Genomic DNA, 14,977 nt, shown 5'->3' on the forward strand with positions numbered 1-14,977 from the left:
GCAGCGGTTTATACATTTTTTAAGCTGTTTTTATTGAGTGGCTACAGCAAACACCATAAGAAAGATAAGTGATAAGATTATCCTCTACAGAGACTTGAGTGTCTATTTTATGTCAAGTATTGAAACAGATCAACTGCTTAGCTTCTCTTTGAAGTGATAGAGCTGTCTATTACATACTGTAGCAGATAAAGCAGATTCTTCTTTTAAACAAAGCAGGCAAGGAAAAAATAGAACATGCCATTCTATGCATATTTTATTTACATTGCTGTGTATGCAACACACTTCTATGACATGGTTTAGACTTTCAGCACACACAACAACCATTTGTTGCATTGAAGTGTAAGAGTCACTTCATATTTCTGTATTTATAAAATATAGGCAATCTTAATAACGTCTAATCCTTTGAATAGCTGTGGGTGAGATAGCTACACAATGCATTTGCTCTAAACAAATTCACCTATTTGGTAAACCTATTTAAACTGACTCTGTACCCACAATCTCCTAACCCCCCAAACCGCTTATAACGGCAGATAGCTGCTTTTAATCAGAGATCTCTCCTGGGGTCCCTTCGGCAGGTGATGCAGTTATTGTCCTAAAAAAATAGTATTAAACTTGCTGCACTGTGTCAAATTGGCATGGCCTAAAATGTCTATGCCCTAGACTTGCACTACCTCTCCGTCCCTCCTCCCCACCCTCTACACTAGCGCTTCTCAAACTTTTTCAACTGGAGCCTCACCAGACTGACCTAGAGGGTGCCTGGGCCTCACCAGACTGACCAATAGGGTGCCTGGGCCTCACTATCTGTGGTGAAAGTCCATTTAAAAGCTGAAAATAATGCTAGGGCTACCTTTCACCTGTCTCCCAAGCTCTATACACTAATAAAGTAAGTACAAAATAAATTAATAATGTTACTGTTTAGATTATAGTAACTTTAGTGAAAACTGGCTCTCCAGCTGGGCCCCACCAGCAACTAGGGGGCGCCTCACTGGTGAGGCCGGCCTCACAGTTTGAGAAGCACTGCTCTACACCATTAGGAATGCCCCAGGCAGGATTTCTCCTATTCATCACCTGTCTAAACACTGAACATGTGCCTTAATGATACAACACATGTGCAGTGTTCAGACAAGTGATGAATAGGAGAAATCCTGCCCAGGGCGTTCCTAATGGTGAAAAGGGAGGGAAGGAAGGACGGTAAGGCGTCACAGTCCAAGGGCACAGACACTCTAGGCAAGTTTAAAAGTTGCTTTTTAGGACAATAAATGCATCACCTGCCAAATGGACCTGAGAAAATGACTTGCATATGAGTCCTGCCTGCAGCCCCTTCTCCCTTCATTGAGGGATCCCCCTTACTTTTCATGCCCAAACTTCTTGTCATTGCCAGAACAATTTAAGTGGTGCTGTTATCTATACTGAACAACTACATTAAAACATTTTCAGTAAAGGAGGTGCTGTCATTGTGAATGAGTCAGCTTTTCCCAGTCCAACACTAAGTATACTATTAAAGGACAAGTGCCATGAAAAACTTTTTCCCAGTAATTGAAGCACATTACAAAGTTATATAACTCTGTAATATGCTTCAATCACCTATCTGCCTCCCTTCCCTGTCTTTTCCCCCCTCCACCCCCCACCAGGAAGTGTCCTGACTCACACAGACCTGATTACTGTGGTCACCATCACCAAGCTCTTCTCTCAGCTCCTTCTCCTGTTACACTAGCCTCCCCCCTCCCCTGCCTTGTCAGGTGACAGGCTTGCTCAGCTCCCATTGGCTGAACAACTGCAAGCCATCACTTGTCACATCTCACTTGCTTATCTTCCCTCAGACTGACTCGGGCACATAGGCAGCTCCCCCCTTCCCTCATACCCTCTCTCCTGCTGCCGTGGACTCAGTGAAGGAGTCATGTCACTAGAGAAGATAAGCTGAGGAAGCAGAGTCACCTGACAAGGAGGGGAGGGGGGGGCTGCTGTAACAGGACCTAGAGCAGCCCTCCTGCTGATGACTCATCCTCACAAGAAGGAGCTGCCTGGTGACGGTGACGACAGTAATCAGGTCTGTGTGATTTAGGACACTTCCTGGTGGGGGGTGGAGGGGGGAATAGACAGGGAAGGGAGGCAGATAGGTGATTGAAGCATATTACAGAGTTATATAAGTTTGTAATGTGCTTCAATTACTGGGAAAAAGTTTTTCATGCCACTTGTCCTTTAATAAAAAATTGTACCAATGAACACTATAGCTTTTCCTGCAAGAAGATCCCATACAACTTGCCCTCAAAATATAATTTTTACGTTTAGGGAATTTGTGCATCCAGTGGCAAAAGCTGAATGCAAAATATTGCCCACTGAAATTGCATATACAGAAAAAGAAATTGACGGGTGCCAACACTCTCCACCACACTCTCCGCTATTAAGCACCTGCACAAGGCTAAGAACGGGACCATTTTACTGCAGCCTTGGCTCCAATTTACTTCTTTCAGAGCTAAGGCTGCAGTAATATGGTGTATGTGCCCCCTCCCCGTTCTTGCTCCTCCCCCTGATGACACACTCCTTTCTTTTGCTTAAGGAGTTCACTTGCTTGGAGAAGATTCCCTGCTGCTTGACTAGGGGGAGGGGAATACTGTGGGGGCCTGCTTACTACTGTGTGGATGGGGCATGAGTGTGAGTCCTGCTTACTACAGTAGTTTGTGAGGAGGGGCTGGAGTGGGTGGGGTCACTTAACTAGTGTGTGGAAAAGGGCTGGAGTGGGGGTCTGCTTACTAGTAAGTGGGAATGGGGCTGGAGTCAGGGTTTGCTTACTACTGAGGGGTTTGCTGTATAAATTTATTTCATGTTTTGAGGCTAAGGGTCAGTAGCAGAGTGATCAGTGACTGTAATTACAGACACTGCCAAACAGAGAGATACTCTCCCTATAGCTCCCCCCGTGTATTGTATATTCTAACAAAATTGACAGTACATATATACATTTAATAAAGTTATAATACAAAGCAATATAACTTTATTATAGCATGGTAATGAAGAACAATGACACATTTTAAATCAAGTTCATGTTCCTAGATTTTTTTTAAGGCCATATTTTCAGTTTTAGGCTATGTTCCCACACAGTATTTTTGCTCAGTAGTTTGCAACCAAAAGCAGGAGTGGATTGAAAACACAGAAAGACTGTTGAAATTGAGTAGATGGTCACCACTGAATGGCAAATAAATGCTGTTATTTTAAAACGACGGCCGACGGACATGAACAAAGCCTTTCTGTGTTTTCAATCCACTGGCTCTGGTTCTGGTTGCAAAATAATGACCGAAATACTGAGCAAAAATACTGTGTGGGAACATAGTCTTACAGTGGACTCACACGTAAGCTGCACAGTGAAATCCGCTGCAATACTGATTTCTATAAAGTCTAAAGCACTCCACTCTTCTAGCCGATTTTTATTTTGCTGTGAGAATGGGGTGCAATAGACTTAACACAATGCTTTCTTGTCCGTGTTCCCCCCGGCATGCTCCCACATGCTTCTCTGGGTCCCTGCTCTGTGGCGGCCAGCTCAGCCAATCAGTAGCTGTGGTGGGACAGCGCAGTGTTTGGCTGAGCGGGCTGTCAGTGTGAAGGGACCCAGAGAAGCATGTGGGAGCACGTCGAGGGAACATGGACAAGTAAGCATGGTGTTGGAAGCTAAATAGGTAACTTTTACAAGTCAATGGCATAATATTCTCACAGCAACATTTAAATCCACTGCTGGACTGAAGTATCATAGAATTAAATAGAAATCGGTAAGACAGCGAATTTCATTGTGAGAAACTTGCATTGTGAAATCCACTGCGAACTTGCTACTCATAAAAGAACCTTTTTTTTAATCCTTCATTATGCAGCTAGTAAGCCAAAAAAAGTATCAAGTAGTATCAAGCTAGTAATAAAGTAATTAGTATTACTTATTTATTTAGTTTTTTATATATTTTGGAATTCTTTTGATTCTAGTTAGTTCATGTAATCTCATAGTAAGCCTCTGGAAGATATACTGTATGTATTTGTGTACACTAAATTGGTTCACCATCTGTGCCAGAACTTCTTATATATTTAACCTGGACTGTTTCAAATAAGCTTTCCATAGGGGCTAAAGGAGACGTAAACTCCATTGGAGTTACTGATGATGTTTATGAAGCCTGTTACACAGTATACACAGCTTTTTTGACTGTATACTTCTAGTCTTTTATCTTCAGAGATGGTTAAAGATGAAGATTATCATACTCCCAGCAGGGAGAAATGGCACTTGTTCCAGCTTGATCTAATGGGGGTTGTGCCCATTACAATCTCATTGCATTTTGGAATTCAAGAAAACCTGAATTACTACATTAAGGCTGGGTTCACTCACACACAGTATATTTCAGGCAGTATTTGGTCCTCATGTCAGGTCCTCATAGCAACCAAAACCAGGAGTGGATGGAAAACACAGAAAGGCTCTGTTCACACAATGTTGAAATTGAGTGGATGGCCGCCATATAACGGTAAATAACTGCCATTATTTCAATACAACAGCCATTGTTTTAAGATAACAGCAAATATTTGCCATTGAATGACGGCCATCCACTCAATTACAACATTATGTGAACAGAACCTTTCTGTGTTTTACTTCCACTCCTGGTTTTGGTTGCTATGAGGACCAAATACTGCCTGAAATATACTGTGTGTGAACCCAGCCTAACAGAGGAAATCACGGCTGATCCGGCAGATGACAGGTACACTTTAAGAGCTAGATATACTGAGCCCCCCCCCCCCCCGCCAAATGACCATGCCCATCCTTGTAGGCATAAACAGACGTTTTACTGTTTAGTTCCCTTATTGCATGTTTTGTAAATAAAATGGCGGTTTTACCTAAAACAAAACTTGCTGCAGCATGAGATTTTTCCATATGAGGTAGGAGGTGCTGGAGTGGGGGATTTGTCAGCTGCAATTCACATTCCAAATTGTGACACTTTTAGATAGCTGTTAGATTAGAGAGACACATGGGGGGGACAAGTATAAAAAGGCGTAAATGCCTTTTTTTACGCACAGATGTGGCAGATCGGAGTAAAAATATTCACAAATGGTATTTTTGCGAATATTTTTTTCACATCTGCCCCATTTGCGCCACCTTCACCAGTGGGCGGAGAGGGGGGCGTTAAAGGGGGTATGGCAGCACACAGAGGGGGCGCAGCCTCTGCGTGTGCCGCATTTATCATTTTTCTGGAGGAAAAATAATACTAAAACCCTGAGCTGGTGTAGGTTTCAAATTTTTCGCAAGGATAGGCTCCTCTACATAAATCCTCTGAGCTCCGGAGCTGCGGGGACACTTGTAAGCCTGGCGTAAAAAAGGCCGGACTTCATAAATATCCCCCATGGTGTCTGTCTGTGATTCCAAGATGTAGGTGTCAATCAAGTGTGGGGGGGCGGGGGGGGGGGGGGAGGTAGCATTCAGGAGCTTGGAAAATGCTCCTTTTATCCCAGAAAATAAGAACATTTCTCTACATCCTGGAAGCACAGACAGATATATTCAAATTACTTTGCCCTAACAGCTATCTAACAGTGTCTGCAGTTTGGAACACAAATTACAGCTGATAGGTTCCCTTTAGGCTATGTTCACACAAAGGGGGAGATTTATCAAACATGGTGTAAAGTGAAACTGGCTCAGTTGCCCCTAGCAACCAATCAGATTCCACCTTTCAGAGTCTTTTTGGCTGTTCTGCTGCAGTTCTTTTGGCACCAAAAAATTTAACTTTTATGCAAATTATGGCTCTATTTTAAAGCCAAAATGACAGCCGTTAAAAAAAACAAAAAAAAACAAACAAACAAAAAAAAAGGCTGTTGTAGGAACATAGCCAAAAACTACATATTACTAGAAAAATAATGGGGGTCTAAATACACCTCTAGATTAATTATCTGTTGTCTCAAATGAGTTTTCTATACTCATTTGCTATATTATGTAATCCCATATCCAACCAATTAATAAATAACACTACAGTAAACCAAGACTTACCTGTTACTTATTGACTCTTTAGGCACATAGAAATCTTCCTTTGAAAGGTAAGCTGCTGCAGTTCCACCCCCAAAGTAATTTTTCCTTAGTTGTCTAGCAAAGCGATTAGAAACAATCAAAGCTCCCAATCCAGTTGGGAATCCAAAAATCTTGTAAAATGAAACAGTAACTAAGTCTGGTTGGTATACTGCCAAGTCTAATGGAGATGTGCTGACAAAGGATGCTGCATCCAACAAAATGACCCACTTGCCTGGGACCGTAATGGGAAACATTTTTCCACTCTGGATCTTTTTTATCCATGAGAGAGGATACTTGGTGCCTGAAAAATTACTTAGCGCTGGGTAGCAGAAGAGATGGAAAGTGTTGTCATTCTGAGGTTCAAATGTTTGGCTTTCTGACTTTATTAGGTCTTCTGGTGCAACTGGAACAGATGGAACACTTAGCATTTTCATCATCCCTCTAATTCCAACCACTGAGGTGTGATTATCAGTCAGGTAACAGAAGTGGCTGCCTGCATTGCTTGAACTTCTGGGAGTCCATGGAAAGTTTTCTGCCACTAGTTTAAGAGCTGCAGTACTTCCTGATGTAAAGACAACAGTGTAGTCTTCTGAAGATGTATTAAAGTGTTGCAATATTCTAAAGAAAGAGAAAAAAAGGGTTTATATTTTCTTTATTGTAAACATTAAACACACAGCGTATCCACTGCGGATACTTGCCCATGCATTTCAATGTGCTAACACACGGCGTTAGTATGTTAAACGCAGCGACATTACCCCCGCGGCCTCGGAGCAGGAGCCTTTACCCCCCCATGGTGTTCTGGAGGAATGGGGGGGAATCCTTAAGTGTATCCTTGATACCCCAATACACCAGCCCCTCCAGCAACAGAGCAGCTGACAACAGTGCATAAACCAATTACTACCCCCATGCAGGTCAGAAGAAGTGGCGAGGTCCCCAGTTGCCTTTTTTCCCCGACGCAAGCACAAACCGGCATAGTCCCCTGTTGCTCCCGGTGCACAAGTGTCATCACTGGTGCCAGGAGCTGCCGGGAGAAGGAAGCAAGCGGGGACTACGCTGTTTCATGCGCTGGAAAAGGTGGAAAGTTGTAGTTGTCGGATTATCTGCTGCTGCCATCTCTGCTTCCAGGCGGTAGGGGGCTGCTGTGATCTCTTTTTTACGGATTCCACGGATGTTGCATCCGTGGAATCAGTGAAAAACGTGGATCCGTGACACAATCCTCCTCCACGCTAGGGCATTTTTCCATGGTGCAGGTGGCAGCACGGATCATGTATATACAAGAATAGGATTAAGTGCTATTTTAACTTGATAACATACAGCAGAAAACTAGTGTGGTCCATATGTAAAATGAATGCTTTCATTTTGTTTGTAGTTTGAAGGTTACAAACAAATTATATATTTTTGTACCAAATTCCACATGTATAATAATAGGTACTGAACATGCACAAACATTGCTTCAAGGAGTACAAATAAGCCTAATAAGCAAACATATATTTAGCAGCGACAGATACATTTTGTTCACTAGGCACATGTTTATTGTTTACTATAATTTTCTCCATACGGATTCTGACGAATAGTTTATTCTACATGAATAAGTTCTAGGGAGGTAAAAAAAAAATGCAAAAATGCAACAACTTAATATTAGGCAATTTTTTTATCAACATAGAAACCAAAAAGCTTATGTTTAGTAAACAATATGGCACATAATGCACGCTGCCCCATGGCTGAAAAAGAGAAGCCAACAGAAATCACAGTACAACAGCACACTCCAAGTTACATAATATCCATATGTAATAATAATAATAATGCTTTTATTTATATAGGGCCAACTGATTCCGCAACACTTTACACAGTTTGTCAATTTTGGTCCCTGTTCCCATTAGGGCTCACAATCTAAGTTGACCTAACCGCATGTTTTGGGTGTGGGAGGAAACCGGAGTACCCGGAGGAAACCCATGCAAATACAGAGAGAACATACAAACTCTTTGCAGGTCCCCTTGGTGGAGTTCGAACCCAGGACCCAGCGCTGCAAGGCTACACTGCTAACCACTGCATTTTTAAATTGCATCACTGCTCTAGAAAAAAGGAGGTTCTTGGCATACCATTTTATTAAATAGTTTGTACCATCCAATTACAGTAAAGAGACCTCAAAAGGATGGACCTTACACTATAGATTTGCCTCTCCTTGGCCAGCAATAAGCCTACAAATTCTGGGCCTGTAGGATCCAGCTTTTCCCTGCTTAAATCCCCATAGCGAAAGGGTAAAGTGCATGAACCAAGATAGAGGCAGCCCCTCCCCCCACATACAATACAGAAAAACAAATAATTGGCTAGCACATCCAATCGAACCATTATAGCTACACAGGTGCATGCTGCCATTGCTGAATACAGAAACAAGCACACAAAAGCACAACAGCACACTTGAAATGTTAACATATATGCATAATATATTATTTAAGAAGGGAGGGAGCGATTAAAAAAAAAAAAAATAAAATATATATATATATATATATATATATATATATATATAATAATAATATTATAGGATTCTATAGAGAGAAATAAAAAATATAAGGTAGCACATCCATAAACCTATGACTGACCATCTGCTTCTCCACACTATATACTTCTGACATCAGGAGTTAGTTACAATTTGATCGAAGTGCATAAACCCATACACAGCTTCAAGGTTCCTGATTCGTGTTAGTCCCTATGCATCGATCACCACCGCAACAACAACAGCATCAAAGTAGGAAGTGGTGCAGACGTCCAGCTGCCAGACGTAGCCCCCCGGGCTACTCCACCTGCAAACACAGTGCCGCCAGAGCAATGGCTGCCTCATGGAACCAACAGCACACAGAAAAGCAAATGGAAAAAAAAAAGCCTCTGACCCAAAACACACTTATTAATTAAAACCATCTGGGTGGGGGAGAAGTGGTAAACCAAGGGAAAGTAAAAGAAGACAGGACAGAATAGACAAAGGTATTCTATCGAGAGAAAAAAAAGACAAGGTGGCACATCCATGAACTTATGACTGACCAACTGCTTGTCAGCACTACATTCTACTAACAACAGGAGGAGAGCAGCATTGGGTTACTCCTCCCTCTGGTGACATTGTTGTTGCGATGGTGGTTGCTACTCGAAGGAGTGCCATTATTTAGTTAGGGACCCACATGAATCAGGAACCTTGAAGAGGTGTGTAGGCTTATGCACTTTGGTCAAAATGTAACTAGCTCCAGATTTTAGTAGTAGATAGTGCATGTTTTTTTTTCTCCCTAGAGTATCATATAATAAAATGGGAGATCCAGCTAAACAGAAGCTATCTTGGCTGCTGGCGTAGCAGTGATTGACTGGCTGCATCAGGTGACCTGGGTGTCTATTTAGACCAGGTCTCCACACGGTCAGCAGTTGCTTGCTGTTAGTTGTCAGGGAAAGCTTCTGGAGCAGGGAAGGCGGTAGTGTAGGCTTAGGGTCCATTTACACAGAAAGATTATCTGACAGATTATCTGCCAAAGATTTGAAGCCAAAGCCAGGAATGGATTTGAAAAGAGGAGAAATCTCATGCTTTGCTTTATGACCTGTTCCCTATTTATTGTCAGTTTCTGGCTTTGGCTTCAAATCTTTGGCAGATAATCTGTCAGATAATCTTTCTGTGTAAATGGACTCTAATGGTGTGTTTACACAGACAGATTTATCTGACAGATTTTTGAAGCCAAAGCCAGGAACAGACTATAAACAGGGAACGGGTCATAAAGGAAAGACGGAGATTTCTCCTCTTTTCAAATCCATTCCTGGCTTTGGCTTTAAAAATCTGTCAGATAAATCTGCCTGTGTAAACGCACCATAATTAGGCTGGGTTCACACTACGTATATTTCATTCAGTATTGTGGTCCTCATATTGCAACCAAAACCAGGAGTGGATTAAAAACACAGAAAGGCTCTGTTCACACAATGTTGAAATTGAGTGGATGGCCGCCATTTAATGCCAAATATTTGCTGTTAATTTAAAACAACGGCTGTTGTATTGAAATAATGGCAGTTATTTACTGTTATATGGCGGCCAACCACTCAATTTCACCATTGTGTGAACAGATCCTTTCTGTGTTTTTAATCCACTCCTGGTTTTGGTTGCAATACTGACTGAAATATACATATACTGACTAAAATATACGTAGTGTGAACACAGCCTAAGTCTGGTTAATGAAGCAGGTGATTAGGTTCCTCAAGCGCCCAACAGTCCTTTTAAGCACTAGTAGTCTGTCAGAGTGTCTGATAAAGAGCTATTTCCATACAATGTACCAGTATTGTACGGTAAATTATACCGGTCTATAGCTAGTAATAGTCAGTTATTTCAACAAATATACAAATATCCTTTTTAGGACTAGTAGTCTGAGTGTATAATCAAAAAAAGCTAATTTCATACAGCCTACCAGTATTGTAAGGAATAGTATACTGGTAAATAGCTAGTAACAGTCAGTTATACACAACTAACCAAAAGTTTTTTGGACTAGAAAAATAATAATAACAAAAATCTGTCAATACAATATTTTACAATCTAATCAGTGTCATAGTGCGACCGTCTAGTGGTGGGGATGAAGTATACAACGTTGTATACTTGTGTAATTGTACTGCTAATAACAGAAAACATGGGAAAAACTATTGTAAAGGAACAATGTTCAATTGACAATATAAGATTGTCACAGGTGTGGGAGAGAACAAGCTGGCTTCTTACATTTGCTTTGGCAATACCCAGGTATGTTTACCTTCTGGGAAGGAGTTATAGACAGAAATTAAAATATAAGAGGGATATTGATATGACAAAAACCTAACATTTTCTTAATGACGGTGATGTTAGATTGTTGTTTAATCGATTGTCCCTTGTGGCTAAGGTTCTTATTTCCAGGCGGTGGATGGGGAGTGGACTGCCATCTAAGGGAGAATGATGCAGAGAAAGTGATAAAAAACACAGGTACAGTGACTCCAGCGCTGCTACCGTAGGACCATCACAGGATTCCGATAGTTAAGATCATAGAGGATTTATTTACAAAACAAAGCATGAGGTTAACATGTTTCGGGAAAAAGCTATCCCTTCCTCAGAACCAGTATGCATACTGCATACTGGTTCTGAGGAAGGGATAGCTTTTTCCCGAAACATGTTAACCTCATGCTTTGTTTTGTAAATAAATCCTCTATGATCTTAACTATCGGAATCCTGTGATGGTCCTACGGTAGCAGCGCTGGAGTCACTGTACCTGTGTTTTTTATCACTTTCTCTGCATCTTTCCTATACGGGCCCCTGGTGGGAGCATCCCGTCCGTTGGTATGTCTAGCTTAGCAGCTACCGGGATCTGGACATTTCTACACTTCTTAACCCTCTTTGGGTGATACGCATCAAGCCCAAGTGGCTCTTAGGTGAGTGCAACATCTCCCTACCCACTATCCCATTTATCCTAAGGTGTTACACGAGGCGCCGGTGCCTGTGTTTTTTTGCTCTCTTTCTTTTATCTAAGGGAGAATGGCATGCTTGCATAAGAAAAATAAAAAAATTTGAAGAGACACTAGCAAAGAAAACATCTGCTAAGGCCTTGAAAAGGCATTGAAGACTGGGGGGTGGGGGGCTAGAGAAGAGGGGTTGACTGAGAAAAATCTGATAAAGATTAGGATCTTTTGATTGTGGTGTTTTCCTTTTTTGTTTGTTTGTTTTTGTTTTGTTTTCCCTTCCCCTTCCTATCTTAAGGGGTTTGGGTGGTTGTTTTAGAAGATTACCCGACTAGAGAAATACTTGTCATAAAATGTATAGAATGAATGATAGGTTGATCTGGAGTTGTTATAGTCGGATTTATGCATATATGCAGATATTGTATTTCCTCTTTGTATAATCAGAAAAATTCAAAAAAGACCTGTAATAATTAAAAAAACAACAACAGTATCCCCGCTCCCGGCATTATATTGATACATCATGCCGGGCGGAGAAACAATCCACTACAGGGCTTCCCCATCCGTAGCACTCATAAAATATGGGACATGGGAATAAGCCTATAGGTCATGTGCACACACAGTATTCTGAGTCTTATGAAAATGTAGAAAAAGGTGCAAATTTTTGTAATTATATTTTGTCTAACGTGTCAGTTTTGCTAAAAAGACTGACCAAATAATGCGTGAAAACATAGCCTAAGTTTGGTTTTGAACTATTTGATGATATAAAAAATATATAACATCTGTCCAGCTTAGCAAACCAATTATTACATTTAAAAAAAGAATTTCGCCTTTCTTTTGCTGTAATAGAAAAATTAGCAGTAGGACTGCAGTGTAACTATATAAAGGATTTATTACTAACTGCCTAACTTTAATACCAAGGCCTTCAGTAGCCCTCCTAATAAAACACAGGAATATTTCAGTCTGCTACAATATAATGAAATAAAAGAATCTGGAGCAGCAGCTGGCAATGTTAAACAAATCAATTAACTGGTGACTCCATGCTGACATTTCAGTGATCATCTCCAGGCTAATGATAAAGGTCTAAAATCACATCTTCAGAAATAGATGCATCAGTGAAGGAACTGTGAATAAGCCTGGCAAAAAAATGCCATGATTTATCCCCTGCTGAGAATTATGTAGAATTGTTTTGAATCCAGGGCCGAAGATGAACCACAATAACTAAAAACAGATGAGTTTTTTTTTTCCTAACCAATTATTAACTATATTCTAATATAGGTGCTACAGAAAAACTAATAAAAGTAAAGCACAAATTTAGCACTTGTAGATCTAAGAAAAAAAATAACTGTTTAGTACCAATAAAATATCACGGTCAAGATTTAAATAAGAAATCAGTAAGGGGTTTGAACTACTGTATACACACTTCTGAAAATTAGGTTTACACTATTTTGGGAAGAGACTACTATCACTTAGTGGTGCCTAGTGGTCAGTATCTAAATAACATTGGGAGATAGTTTCCTATATCAATATCATTTCCCAAACAACAAGCTAAGGAAAATGGTCGCATCCTGCGTAGGTTTAGACACAAAGTATGGGATGAGAAGGAAAAAGTATCTAGTGGCATTCTTATCCTCACTGATTGGTAATGGATCTGGTATGACTTTTTGCTATAAGGAAGTCTTAGCCAGCTTAACTCATTTAAGCCCTGAGGAAGCTGGATATTTGCCTTAGTTTAATAACCAAGTCTGACCCAGCTCTATGTCTGAATTAGCCACGTCACACGCTGCTCAGCCGCGATTGGCTGAGCATAACTGTGCTCAGCCAATCGCGGCTGAGCACAGTTATGACACGGCAGAGGGGGGCCGACATGAGGGATAGCAGGAGCGCGTCGGCCGGCCTCCCGAAGATGACGTCTTTAACAAGATTACAGACGGGGTCAGTCAACACGGATCAGGTATGTATACTGCACTACACTTCCGAGTACACGGGCGGGGGGTGGGGAAGACGGGAAGGGGGCCATTCACATACATAACATACATTACAAAGTTGTATAACTTTGTAATGTGTGTTATTTTGTGAATAATTTCTTAGCGCCGCACTACCCCTTTAATTCCTTAAACAGCTTAAGCAATGTCAATTGTGAATTAACAATCGGGTTCCCAACAGTGTGATTGTGGGGGGGTCACAATTATTTTCTATAATGGGTGTTCATTGCTCTTTTAATAGAGTCTGCTACAGACAGGCTCTATGTAAAGGACAGTAATCAATGCTATGCCAATGAATCCAATGATTGCATTTAATAGTCTCCAGGGGGATTTAAAAAGTGTAAACAATAAAAAAAAAAGTAAATATGCCAAATCCCTCAATAAAAGTTAAAATAACCCCCCTTTCCCATTATATTTCCCATTATAATTGAAACATATAAAAGAAATAATAAAAAAAACATATATATTGTAGTGTGCATATTGTCCCATCTATTAAAATATAACAATATTATTCCTGCATAGTGAATGGTGCATAAAAGCGCCATGATTGCAGATTTTTTTGTTAGATTATATAGCAGAAAAAAACTTAATTCTGATCTATATAATCATCGCCATGTTGTAACAAATGACACCCCAAACAACCCTGTAGGTGGAAAAATAGAACAATTTTCATTATTATTTGTAAAATAAAAAAAGGTTTGACTGTAAAAAAAAAAACAGTAAAACATTAGAAAAGCTACGTAAACACAAATCTTGTATGTTCTGACTGTATAGAATAAAGATATCATGTTAGTTTTACTGTAAAGTTACTAAAGTAACATAATTGCATTATTTTCCAATTTTACTCCACAAATAATATTTTTTTTAGGTTCCATCACATATTTTACGGTAAAAGGTGTTATTACAAATGACATTTGATTCTGTAAAAAACAAGCCCTTAGGCTTTTTTCACACGTTCAGTAATATTTTCTAGTCCTGAAACAACCCGCTAAAAATTACGGATTGGATATCCGTAGTACATCCATATTTCATCCGTATTTTCGTAAATCCGTTTTTTACTACTGACTGCTTTATACAAGTTAATAAAGTTGAGTACATAAAAAAAATAACACCAGTTTGCCCAACCCCTAAAATAAGTCACATGATCACTTGTCAGCCTGTGGTTGATTAGAAACAGATGACAATAAATAACCAACACCGCACTCCTCGAGTAATATAACAGTCCATGCACATCAAGCGGATTCCACCAGATCCGTTATATAGCAACGATACTTATAAAAAGATGTGTACAATGTGCGAGAAATACCTTCAAGTTGCAGCTTTTCAGTGTTCACTCCATACGATCAAGGAGAATACTCACACAGATGCAGACTTTTGCGTTATTTTTATTTTTCATTACACCGGTATCTCGTACAGGACTAAATCCAATGCTCACAGGCTGGCGTGTTCCAATCTCAGTCCAAACCATCCAACCTCGCGGCGGACGTTTCGGAGGACAGGCTCCTCCTTCCTCATGAGGAAGGAGGAGCCTGTCCTCCGAAAC

At 40.5% G+C, this 14,977-nt stretch overlaps 1 protein-coding gene across 2 annotated transcripts in view; it reads right to left on the reverse strand.

Moving 5' to 3' along the window:
- The window catches only part of MOCOS (molybdenum cofactor sulfurase), a 256,930-nt gene that overhangs the window by 165,808 nt on the left and 76,145 nt on the right, over positions 1 to 14,977 (reverse strand). For both annotated transcript variants that reach the window (XM_069958248.1, XM_069958247.1), the window contains exon 4: positions 5,999 to 6,634. In XM_069958248.1, coding sequence (XP_069814349.1) covers positions 5,999 to 6,634 — 636 coding nt within the window. The remainder of the gene's footprint in view (positions 1 to 5,998; positions 6,635 to 14,977) is intronic.

The sequence above is a fragment of the Dendropsophus ebraccatus genome, chromosome 2 (assembly GCF_027789765.1).
Source record: "Dendropsophus ebraccatus isolate aDenEbr1 chromosome 2, aDenEbr1.pat, whole genome shotgun sequence".
NCBI classification, from domain to species: Eukaryota; Metazoa; Chordata; class Amphibia; order Anura; family Hylidae; genus Dendropsophus; species Dendropsophus ebraccatus.